Source organism: Struthio camelus, chromosome Z (assembly GCF_040807025.1).
Source record: "Struthio camelus isolate bStrCam1 chromosome Z, bStrCam1.hap1, whole genome shotgun sequence".
NCBI classification, from domain to species: Eukaryota; Metazoa; Chordata; class Aves; order Struthioniformes; family Struthionidae; genus Struthio; species Struthio camelus.
This window is the reverse complement of record NC_090982.1, coordinates 17,434,968-17,447,788: the sequence shown is the minus strand read 5'-3', so window position 1 is coordinate 17,447,788 and position 12,821 is coordinate 17,434,968. Positions and strand designations below refer to the sequence as shown.

The following is a 12,821-nucleotide window of genomic DNA, read 5'->3' as shown; positions in this document are numbered from 1 at the left end:
TTCCCTGTCTAACCTTGGCTAGTGAAAGAAGTCCTCTGTCTTTTGGTCACCGCTGAAGGGAAAGCCCTCCCACACCATGTCCCTCTTATGCATTGGGTCTAGGCCTAATTGGGTCTAGGCCTGGGATGGTCCCAGTGTCTTCCTGCAGGCACTTTTCTGTGCTTTTTGTCTCACCCATATTCCTGCATGGGGGCAGAGCCCACTGCCCTGACAGGGGCTTATGCCTCGTTTGTGAGGACACTATGAGTCAATATCGTTGTCTTCTTTTAGCCCTTGAGCTCAATTTAATAAGCCTGAACATGGATATCTAGTGCCATTTAAGACTGAATTCTAAGGAATTGGAGACAGCTGTGTAGATATGACATGGGACCTACTGGGGACCACAGCCAGCTGACATGGCCGCTGGAGGCCAGGGGGATTACCCAGGGGGATGCCTGTTTGAGACAGTTGAGTCCTACCCTGTGTACCCACGCAGTGCTGTGTTTCCTTAGCTAAGGAGACTAAAGAATACCATTAACTTCAAATGTATGTGGCCGTTCAATCAAGCAAAATCCTTTTTCTCCTGAAGGAACTTAATGCCTTTTTGTACACCAACCTGAACCTCAGAATTTCTTCCAGTTTTCTGAGTGAAGGTAGCGTTAGAGTCTTTGAGTGAATCAGGTCTCCGTTGTGTCAAGGTGGGCATAGTGATGATGGCATACAAATAAATCTTCAAGCTTAAGTAAATATTTAAGCGCCCTATGGCCTTCTTTTATAGCTCAAAACGGGCAAAGCTACAGCAGAAGTTCTGTACGTTTGCATGGTGTGTTCAGACCCCACATGAATTACGTCAGCTTTCTCTTCAAAACGGTTGAAGACCAACTCCACTAAGGGCATCAGCAGTGTTTCTTCAGAGATCCTGGCCTCCGTTGAAGGGACTCCCCTTAGCTTCACTGGGGCCAGGAAATCTGTGAGGAGCAAGGTCCTTTTTGCTCCCAGTTCCTTACTGACCAAAATGATGGCCTTGATAATGGTCTTTGTGTCTCAGCCTTCAGGGACCCTCTGTACTTGTCTGTGAATCTTCAGGCAACTGGAACAGCACACCTCCAGCTTGCAGCATTGTCTCTTGTGGACCCCCTCCTGCCATCAAAGATGCAGTCATCAATGGAAGTAGCTTCACTTTTGGAAACACAGTCTCTTACATGTGTAAGGAAGGGTATGTAGATGAGTGCTACTGGGGTAGTACTCGGGACAAGTACAACTGGTGCAGGCCACACAGACTTGTTGGCAAAGCTGTGTCCTTTACTGCTTCACAAGTCCTTTATAAATGCACACTAATGCATTTTTACAGTGTCTCTTTGAACTGTCTGGAAATTAAAGGTGTTGGAGGGTTTTTGTGGTTAGAATGGCAGGTTAGTATGGGTCACAAGCAGGTACTTCTCCAAGCAGTCAAGTTGGATCCAGCTGAAAACACCCTGGAATAGGAGAGTGGAGAGGAGTCAGGTGGCTAAATGCATGATAGAGCAGTACAATAGGCATCCCTTTACTTTGGAGTTACTACAGAGCCAGTACTTCTGTGGTAAACTCAAGGCCCTGATTATAAAGAATTCTCCACTTCTCTTCACACCATATCAGGGCTAATTGGTGTGTAATGAACACTAACCTAAGTGTTCTGGTGTGGTAAATTCTGCTTCCTTAAAAGTATCACTTCCTATTTGTTGGGGTGCCTTGTTCATCTTTGATTTCTGCCTACTCAGTGTAGTTTTTGTATTGCTGTGAGCTTTACAGACTAAACTTCATCAGAGGAATGGTTCCGTTCTGGTGATGTCTAGCATGAATGTAATGCTGGCTCTGATCCTGCAAGAACTTTTGCACGTGCTTGTCTTTACAGCCTGTGAGCAGCCCCATTGAATTTCTTGAAGCGATTTTGCCCAAAAGGCAGAGCAGGTATGCAGAGCTTTGCAAGGTCAAACCCTAAATGATTGGAGGATTTTGTGCTCCTTCTTGGTGAAAAAAGGTACATGAATATGCCAGCATTTTTCTTACCAACTGGCTTTGCAGTATTATTTGAAATATAATTGAAACAAATCCTCCTTACTGTGTTTTCTTGACTGTATTAAGATTCAAAACGCTGCTTCTCTCACCTGGGCAAGCATTTTAAATGGGGTAGAATTTGAGAGAAAAAGAGAGCCACTGCTGCCTATGTGACAATGAATAGAGTGGATTATATTAAACATTGACGCTCTTTTTCTGCAATCCAGTCACGAGGCTCTGAAAACAAATCCTGCAAACAAGACAAAACACTTTTACGGATGTTGCCATCAAAATCTGAACAATCAGTTTCCAACCCACAGCTAGAAAGAGTCACTGGGAGCTTTGCAGTACGTGTTATTTCTTTGCTTTCTGTAGGAGCACACAACAGAGAATGTAAAGCAAAGCAAAAACAAAGTCAGATAACATATTGCATGTTTAAACAGCTGGGGTTTGTGTGGGACAATTAGCACCATGGAGTAATGCCTGTCATTACGCAGAGACAGGTTAGAGATATGCAACTACACTAACTGTAAACATGTAGAAGAACTTCATTGTAAAAGATTAGGGTTTTTTTTTTCCTATTGAGTATTAGAAGCACGTGCTTTTACAGGGGGTTTAACAGTGAATTTTTAGGAAGAAGTTGTTACAAAACTACCATTTGCATTGCCATCAACAGCATTTCTGGGTAACTAAGGATTTTCTCGTTTGCAAGCATGAAAATAAATTGATATGCCTGGAACAGGGATCCAAATGACCTGTATGGATTTTTCATCTTTTTTTCTCCATTCAGATCTGCTAAAGGGGAAGAAATTCTGGGTAGGATCATTTCTTTTAGGAGTAGAGGGACTATCACAGCGCATTACTATGTTTGTTGTAGAAGAAAAGTTTGTACCAAAATGCGAGTTCAGGAATCGTAATTGGATGGGCAGACGAGCTGTCTCTCTGTCTTAAGAGGAGTAATGCATACAAGGGGTTCTAGGATCTCCCTCACTGGGATACCTCATCTGTGGACAAGCAGACTTTACGATTTGCATCTCGAATTTGATAGTATGTCTTGTAAAGGGTCCTATTCATCCATCCTGCAGGGTGCTAGCAAGCTTGGTCTATGGGGACTTCAGGAAGCAGTGGGTAGGGTTTCACGATGCTTGTCTTTTTGACTTCCTATGTGGTTTCCTTATCCACAGTTACACATTAGTTGGCCCTGCAACCATAGAGTGCTTAGCCAGCGGCGAGTGGAGCATGAGCCACCAGCAGTGCCTGGCAGTGTCCTGTGATGAACCACCCCATGTGGAAAATGCATCCCCAGAGAGTGGCCACCGCCTCTTTGGCGATATAGCTTATTACTTCTGCTCAGATGGCTACAGCCTGGCTGATAACTCTCAGCTTCTTTGCAATGCAGAAGGGAAGTGGGTGCCTCCGGAGGGCAGGGAGATGCCCCACTGCATAGCTGATTTCTGTGAAAAGCCATCCACCGTCTCCTACAGCATCCTGGAGTCCGTTAGTAAAGCCAGGTTTGCAGCCGGCTCGATCGTGAGCTTCAAGTGCATGGAAGGCTTTGTTCTGAACACTTCAGCCAAGATCGAGTGCCTTCGAGGTGGCCAGTGGAATCCTTCTCCTTTGAGTATCCAGTGCATCCCAGTTCGCTGCGGAGAACCTCCCCACATTAGCAATGGCTATGCCAGTGGGACCAACTACAGCTTCGGAGCAGTGGTGGCTTACAGCTGCAACAAGGGGTACTACATCAAGGGGGAGAAGAAGCGGACCTGTGAGGCCACTGGCAACTGGAGTGGCAGTTTGCCCACCTGCCACCCAGTGTCCTGTGGAGAACCACCCCAGCTTGAGAATGGCTTTATTAAGGTACAGAATGACTTTTCTCAGCTGCCTGATCCTGTAGCAAACTGGATGGGTCTTACAGAACTGCCACTGTTGTATTTTCTTTTTTACTCTCCTGCTAAAATTGAGGAAGGAGGTGACTGGAATAAACGAACAAAGGAAAATGGGATGTGTTTGTGGCAGAATCAAGTGTCTTGTTATGATTCAAAAATGTGGGCAATTTAATGGGATTTCGTTTCTTCAAGGGAGTTTTCAATTAGGAGACTCAAGAGATGTCCTATGACAACCAATTGATTTCCTTAAAGTCTCACTCTTCATTTGTCAGTCCATGGGCGATTTCCCATTGCCGTTTGGAGACATGTGCAGTCCTATTGTCCATTCACGAGCTGTGCTCTTTTCACTGCTAAAAAAAAGAATCTGATTTGAAATAGATTAATCGCTTTGGGATAATTTCTCTCCTTGGGATGCAGGCACACTTCTTTATTGAAATCAGAATTTGTCCTTTCCCTGTCTAATTAAGCTGCAGTACACCTAAAGGTAAAGATCTTGTGGCAGCCAAAAGCTGTAGCAGCTACTTGATGTGTTCTGTTTTGATGCACAAAGGGTAAGGAAGATCAAAGAACACTAGTGTAAATATTTAGCTTATTTTTTTCTTAAGCATTTTTCTTCTGAACTTCCCCTTCTTCCATATGTCTAGCCAGCAGGGACTCTACATTTGCTAAAAATTGAGGGGTTTTTTGCATCCCAGTTCCTACGTGAGCTTCCAGCATTAATAGCAACAACTTGTATTGAGATTCCCACCCAGATACATCCTCTAATCGTTGTATATCACTCTGTGTTGTCTTCCCTAGGCAGGATCATTCCTCCAGGTGTTCCAGTTAGAGACACTTTCTTAATACCTCAATCTCAGCTCAGCCTGCAACTTCTGCAGGTTCCTCAGCTGCCTGCTCAAGACCCTGCAACTACACATACGGCACTTGTAAAAGTCTCCTAGCAGTAGTACACCTGAAGGCTCCAGCCTGTAAGCTAACCTGTACACCTGTAAGCTAAACAGTCATAAAAGCTATAAGCCGTTTCCTGTCAGCTTCTCCTGGCCCGTTTCTTTTCTGTCTTCCTGGTTTATTGGCCTCAAAGGTGAAGAAGAAGGAATACAGAGGAAATGTTGTCTAGTTCTTACCTTTTAAACTGTGCATTTTCTCCTTTGTTTTGGTGGTGCCCTCAGTTCTCCTAACAGCAGAGTAAGTCAATTTGAGGCAAGATGTGCTGTGTCACTTCCAGTTATTTACCTTCTTTTCTTTGAAGACAGCTCTTGCTGCCTGGCACCCAGCTAGAAATTAGACCGAGAACACACAGGAAGCAAAATCAACCTCGCACCACCCCAATAATGGATCTTCATTTCAGACATGTCTCTGTCTTATCTGTTTTACAGGAAACAACTGGACGCTTCTTTGAGAATCAGGTGAATTATCAGTGTGAGTCTGGCTACCGGCTGGTTGGGAGCTCGGTATTTATTTGCCAAGCCAATCGACAATGGTACAGTGAATCACTTCCGCAGTGTGTTCCCCTCAGCTGTGGAAAACCTCCACCCATCCAGCATGGCTATGCCAAGGGAGAAAGCTTTGATATGGGCTCCAAAGTTGAGTTTTTCTGTGATGAAGGCTATGAATTGATTGGAGATATCTCATGGACATGTCAGAAGTCTGGGAAATGGAGCAAAAAGCAAAGCCCAAAGTGTGTGCCAACAAAATGTCCAGAACCACCCTTGGCAGAAAACCATCTGGTCCTGAAGGAAGTGACTTACCAAGTTGGTGTTGTCCAGTTCTCCTGCAAGGAGGGTTACGTTTTGCATGGTTCCTCTGTGCTGAAATGCTTGCCCTCCCAACAGTGGAATGATTCCTTTCCTTTCTGCAAGGTTGTACAGTGTCATGCACCTCCATATATTCCCTTTGGTGACCCTTTGACTTCATCCCTTCATTTTGGTAGCACAGTGAGGTACATCTGCGTGGACGGGTTTTTACTGAAGGGTGAGTCTACAATCAGATGCCAGGCTGACGGGTCGTGGAGTTTGCCTTTGCCAGAATGTATTCCTGTGGAGTGCCCCCAGCCAGAAGAAATTCAGAATGGCATTGTCGATGTGCAGGGCCTCACCTTCCTTAGCACAGCCCTCTATACATGCAAGCCAGGGTTTGAACTGATGGGGAACACCACTATCCTCTGTGGAGAAGATGGCCAGTGGCTAGGAGGGAGGCCAGCTTGCAAACCTATTGAATGCCCAAGACCTAAGAAGATTCTCAACGGCAAATACTCATACACAAACTTCCATTATGGGCAGACTGTAAGATATTCCTGCGACAGAGGTTTCCAGCTCCAAGGGGAGGAAACTCTAAGTTGCCTGGAAACAGGACAGTGGAATACAGAGGTTCCCTCCTGCAAAGCCATAAATTGCCAGCCCCCTCAGCCCATTGAGAATGGCTTTGTGGAAGGTGCAGATTACAGCTATGGAGCCATGGTTATTTACAGCTGTGTACCGGGCTTCCAGCTTTCTGGCCTTGCCATGCAGACGTGTGAAGAATCAGGCTGGTCTAGCTCCACTCCGACCTGCCTCCCTACAGACTGTGGCCTGCCTCCTCACATTGACTTTGGGGAGTACGTGCAGGTGAGACAAGGGGAAAGACATTCTGACCAGGAAAGTGTTACAGAGAGTCCCTCCCTTTCCCACATATTGCTAGCTGACAACTTGAAAGATTTCAAAAGTTCTTCGAAGGGGAACAGTGCAATGCATCTGACCAGTTTCTTATTTGGAACTACCATTCTGTACACATGTTACTCTGGTTATGAGCTGTTGGGAAATGCTGTTCTAGCTTGCCAAGAAGATGGGGCCTGGAATGGCACTGCCCCTGCCTGTGTTTCAATAGAGTGTACCTTGTTGTCACCTCCAGAGAATGGCTTTGTGCATTTTACTGAGAACACGCTCGGTAGTGTGGTGCAGTACTCCTGTAAGCCTGGGTTCACGCTTGTTGGCTCCGACAAACGGCTGTGTTTGCCAGATCGGCAGTGGAGTAACACTGCTCCATACTGCAAGCTGATAATGTGCAGCTCCCCCACCCAGCTCATGAATGGAAACATAAAAGGGGAAAACTACACATATGGGAGTGTTATCTACTATGAGTGTGATCCTGGATACCAGTTAAATGGCCCCACACAGAGGAGGTGCCAGGAGAACCAGAAATGGGATGGCAGGGAACCGATTTGTATTCCTGTTTCCTGCAGCCCACCACCGATTTTAGAGAATGGTCAAGTGACTGGAGAGGAATACACCTTCCAGAGACATGCAGAGTACAGCTGCAAAGAAGGTTTCCTGTTAGAAGGGGACAGGAGTAGAGTCTGCCTCGCAAACGGAAGCTGGAGTGGAATCACTCCCGTTTGCAAAGCTGTGATCTGCCCTGTGCCTCTGCCTCTTCCTAATGGGAGGATTAGTGGCTCAGATTTTGGCTTTAAGAAGGAAGTGCAGTATCACTGCAGTGAAGGATATAGCCTGCAAGGAGCATCTACGCTTACTTGTCAGAAGGATGGTACTTGGGATTCAGAAGCTCCACATTGTGATCCAGTCATTTGTGGACCTCCTGAAGACATCTCTCATGGTTTTCTGAATGGCTCAGGCTTTACCTACGGAGAATTTGTCCAGTATGAGTGCTTCCCTGGCTATGAGCTTCATGGTAATCCGTTACGACAGTGTTTGTCCAATGGCTCCTGGAGTGGAAGCCTTCCGTCTTGCCTCCTCTGTGAGTGCCCTGTGCCACAGATTCAGAGTGGGATCGTCCTTGGCAACGATTTCAGCTGTGGCAAAAGTGCCCGGTTTCAATGCCTGGAGGGTTTCAAACTGCTAGGGCCTTCTGAAATCTCCTGTGAGGCAGCAGGCAAGTGGAGTTCTGAGTTTCCTCGTTGTAGACAGATTTCCTGTGGGTCCCCACCCGACATCCCCAACACATTTATCAACGGGAGCAGCTCTGCAGACGAGAACACCATCGTCTATAACTGCATGACAGGTTTTGTCATGCAGGGAAGTCCAGAGCTGACTTGTGCCGAGACAGGCGTCTGGAAGAAGCCGTACCCAAGCTGTGAGCTGCTAAGCTGTGGCCCGCCACCTTATGTCCCAAATGCAGAAGTTATTGGGAATACTCACACCTATGGGAGCAAGGTCCAGTACAGGTAAGAAGGTTGCTGCCGTTCTGTTTCCATAAAATCTGTTAAGGAATGAAGATGAGAGGTTTAGGCACCATCAATTAGTGCAAGATTTTAGGACCTGGAAGAAAAGCTATGCCCTATTACATACTAAAGTTGACAAATTCCACACTGCCATGCACAAACAGAATACTATTGGGGAATTCACTGTTAGAACTCCAGCAAGATATTTTGGTGTCTGGGGCTGCGCTCCTCCCCTGCCTTTAGTTTCCCATTCTTCTTTGTCTTTTTCCTTCACCTCCTTTGAAACGTTACTCTGGACATTCAGCTTTTCTGGTGGCAGCAACAATCAGCAGCATGTCCCCATTTGGCACTCCATTTACCTCCTCTTGCTGCTTTCAGCTGGTTGTTATAATACAGAAGTGTTGATCTTGCTTTTGTACCATTTTCTGTACAACACTGCAATGTCAGCAACTGTTGTGGATGCACAGTTACTCCTTTCTGAGAGACGAGAGAGAGGGATTGGTATTAGTTCCCTGGAATGTGTGCACTGCAGATCCCTTTCCTTAAGGAGAGACACTCCCGTGGCAGAAGGGCAGGTTTGTTTTTTTTTTTAATCACTGAAGGCAATTAGTAGTTATAGACAGAAACAGGAGATGATGCGTGGATGAATTTAATAGGCTCAGTCATTTCTGTGCATCCTAACAAGGTGGAGGGGGTGACTGTATCCACCCGCTTACAGTCCAATCCATTGATGGCCAGATTCTGTAAGCCAGCTGAGCTGCACGTCGTGATGCACTGTGTGGGACAGAGCAAATCGGCCTCGATCTTCAAAGCAAACAACTCACGACCAGCCTGAAGCTTGTTTTATTCATGGAAGAAAGTGAGAGTATCTATCTTTGGAATTGCTCGTGGTTACAAATGGGGCATTCAAAGATTGGGAATCGAGAAGCTATAAGAGTGCACTTGGTGCTCACATGTTATTTACAAAGCCTTCCTCACAAAGAGAAAGGCCATACAGGAACTGCATTAGTGCTGTTGTTCTCCTAAAGCAGTCAGGATCTTGCAAACACTACAGCCACCAACTCACTTTCCACTATGGTGCTGTGGCAGCATGAAGCAACTGGAGAAGAGGTCTAAAACTTCCAGCTTTTGCCATAGAATAAACCCAGCCCAGACATGCTTCTTACAGGATTACCTTGAAATAACAGAGAAATCTCTAGGTGTGCTTATAGAAAAGTATACTGGGAAATGACCGCCTGATTTGTAGCTTGTGGGCTAGCTTGTCTCTAGATATGTGCCTTTTCAGATGTCCCTGTTCTGTTGCAGATGCCTGGAAGGTTACACAATGGTGACAGAGGTGGATGTATGCACTTGTCAGGAAGATGGACAGTGGTCTCCTCAAAGTATTTCCTGTTGTCCCAGAAAGTGTCCGCTCCCAGCAAATATCACCCGTGTGATCGTACTTGAGGACAACTTCACTGTGAATACTAACATCAGTCTGTCATGTGTAGAAGGCTATACTCTGGTGGGAGCAAGCACATCGATGTGCAAGGTATTATTGTTATCTGCACAATTTATTTTGCAGGCGAGGCTCCCCGTGCTCTTATCTGCTGTTAGCTCTTGGCCCTTATCTGCACTCAACGCATTAAAAATGTAAAGCATGTCCTGCAAAATATATGTCTTCTTGTTCCTCAGTAAGAATGATTATTAGTTTTCTATGTATAGATTTCAGAATTAGAAATTAATGATTTCTTCTTCCATATAGAAATAATACTATCCTGTAGAAAAGCATTCCTTTTAACACATTTCCACTTAATTTCAGAGGACTGTTTCAGAAAATAAATCATAGCTGAGATTTTCAGAAATGATGTCTGAGATTTCTAATATATATTTTAGGATCATGTGCACAGCTTTTTTTATTTTTCTCCAGAAAAACAGATAACACACATTTTATTCCACTAAGCAAGCTGTAGAAACTTCAACCCCCTGTGTGTTAAAGAACAAACCACTTTACCACTTCTGCTAGTAACAGCTTCTTGCATCTTAACTGGCAAGCTTGCATCTGTTACTTAAGGTTGCAAATAAACTTTAAAACCAGTAAGGCTGCTCATATGAGTAAAGCTAAGCATGTATGGTTTTGCAGGATCAGCACTTAATATGGAGAGAATCTCTCCTTATTTGCTGTTTCACGGATTTGTGGAAATAGGAGTAGCTGTTTTTGCTTTGCTGCTCCTTACAGGTCAGCACAGACTGTAAGCAAATTAATTCTACTCCCAATATTTTCAGTGATTGCCTCTTCAGGTATCAGACTTCTCTTGCCGTTCTAGGAGGGCAGCTGAAGAATTTTGTCATATTATTAGAAATGCAGCCAGGACTAAAGTGCAGAGCATGGAATCAGGCAGCTATAGTTGTGGTTCTTTTCGTTCTGTGTTCACTGCGCCATTGTGTGGCCTTGTACACGTGACCTTGCTTTTCCAAGCCGCCGTTTCCGCATTTACATTTTGTTCCTTCTGTCTTATATGTCAAGGCTGAACATTCCTGCCGCAGCTGAGTCTCCGTCTAGGTTGTCTTAAATTGCTGCTTAAATTACAGAGTGTTACTAAGCATTGCACATAATGTTACAATAACCACATGTGAGCAACCATTGGATGTTTCTACTATGACTTTCCTAACTTTTTCACTTGAATATGAATTTCCTATATGAAATGGTGCATTCCTGCTTTTTTTTTTAATCACATCTCTTTTTCAGGAGAGTGGCATTTGGGTGCCACTGTTTTCTGATGACATCTGCATTCCTGTGTCCTGTGGGACCCCAGAAGCTCCAGAGCACGGATTTGTGGTTGGCACTAAATACAGTTATCAAGATGTGATTCTTTATAAATGTGATTCTGGCTATGAACTGCAAGTAAGGAAGCTGAGTCCCCATCACACTCAGCCTTTCGTTGTCATTTCTGGTTTCGTATGATGACTCTGAGAATGCGTTTTACCTGTTCCATAGTGATATTATTTCCCTAGCTGAAACTGACGTTGGATAGTTGCTTTTGTTGTTGTTGTTGTCTACAGAACATGCTACAGGCATGTCTGGGATCTTCCTTGAATGACTGACTTAAAGTATAAATGAGGCAAATATAAGCATCCTGGTCAAGGATACTATTCAACAGTTACCTTTCAGTGTTTGGGTTTGTTTTTTTTGAAGTGCATGTTGCTTCAGCCCTCTGAAAATACAACTTTTCTGTTACGTCAGTGACTGTTGTTATATGCTTGCAAACATAATTATTGAAGAGTTAATTTCTCACCTCTTGCCCTCCTTAACTCGACCACCAGCCTTGGTGAGGCTGCTTGCCTCCCTCAGTTACGTACTACCCCCCAAGCGCTGTGTTTTCTGCTTTGTGCCTGTCGGACTCAAAGCTCTTGATAAACTCTGCTCCCCTCAGTTCTGTGATATTGCTAGGAAGTATGGAAGTGATATCTCTTGTTTTAATAAGGCAAAGAGACTGCAGCTTGTTCAGTGGCAGCTTTATTCCGTGACAGAGGTGGAAACAAAGTCTTCTCCTTCTGGCTTTGTCTGTTGTTTTTAGTATCGGCATTGGGCAATTAGCCCTAACTGAGCCCTGAGGCGCCACTGCTGGCTTGTTATCAGGACCCATGCGGTCCTGATGAGTCCATCAGGACTCGGGTGTGTTGTCATAAATTGCAGAGAACTGAGAAAGGAAAATATGTTGCGTAGGCACAGCGTGGCCTCCCCCATCCCCAGGTCGCGGCAGAGCAGGGAACAATCCTGTCCAGAGGCGTGAGTTAGCAAGATATCTCCAGGTCAGGGGCTGTCTCTTAGCACTGTGTTTTGTGAGTACATAGCAGAATGCATGATTGCGTTCCTAGGGGCTGTGGTAGCACCAATGATAAATAAGAATTTCATGCACGTGAATTAATCCAGCCAGGAGTGAAAGTAGCAGAACAGTGAGCATTTCTCTGTTCGTTCTGCAGCGGGGTAGTCCCATGGAGTACAGCCAAGAAGGTGGGTGCTCCTCCTGCCAGGAATTCCGGGAAGTGTACACATAGACCATAAGGCAGAAAGTAGGGGAGAAGGAAACGGGGGAAAACGTGAGCTGGAGCATTTGTGTAATATGGGAGGCACATTTTATGCTAGCAGCGAGATCTGACAGCATGGGGAATTAAAATTAGAAGAGTTGCTTTCTCTTCTCTCTTCAGAGAGAAGAGACCATTGTCAAAATCAAATAGAAAAATCAGGAGAGTTTAGAGAATGCTCAGCTAATAATAAATTCGTAACATGTATGTTACATACATAACACCCCGGAGGAAGGAGGGAATGGCTTGGTAATTCGACAGCTAGAATTGCTGTTTAGCATGGCTTTTGGTGGTAATCAGCCAGTGCATTCGTGTATTAAAAAGTCCTGCCACGTTTTGTGTTCCAAGTTCGCCACCTAGTGTCTGCCTTGTCTCCCTGCTGTTTTTTTCCTGTGGAAGGCACAGTCTGCTAGGTGTAATGCCGTATGTACACTCTCATTTCAAATAGCTGCCCTTGTCAACGGGTTTGCTTTGTAGTGAAAGTACATTGCTTTAAGGGACAAATTTAGATGTTTTCCTCCCTGTCCTGGAATGAAATAAGAAATTAGTCCTGGGACGTTAGATTGGCTATACGATGCGTACATAAGAAAGAAACAGAATCGTTTATAAGCGAATTTAAAGAATGTGCATTTGGGATAGGATCAAAATTAGTACAGTATGTTTACAAAACACAGGCTTGTAATGTTCTTGGAAAAAAAAAAGCT

At 44.8% G+C, this 12,821-nt stretch overlaps 1 protein-coding gene across 2 annotated transcripts in view; it reads left to right on the top strand.

Moving 5' to 3' along the window:
* The window catches only part of SVEP1 (sushi, von Willebrand factor type A, EGF and pentraxin domain containing 1), a 132,069-nt gene that overhangs the window by 96,637 nt on the left and 22,611 nt on the right, over nucleotides 1-12,821 (top strand). For both annotated transcript variants that reach the window (XM_068927879.1, XM_068927881.1), the window contains 5 exons: nucleotides 1,028-1,195; nucleotides 3,198-3,870; nucleotides 5,276-8,055; nucleotides 9,358-9,583; nucleotides 10,781-10,936. In XM_068927879.1, coding sequence (XP_068783980.1) covers nucleotides 1,028-1,195; nucleotides 3,198-3,870; nucleotides 5,276-8,055; nucleotides 9,358-9,583; nucleotides 10,781-10,936 — 4,003 coding nt within the window. The remainder of the gene's footprint in view (nucleotides 1-1,027; nucleotides 1,196-3,197; nucleotides 3,871-5,275; nucleotides 8,056-9,357; nucleotides 9,584-10,780; nucleotides 10,937-12,821) is intronic.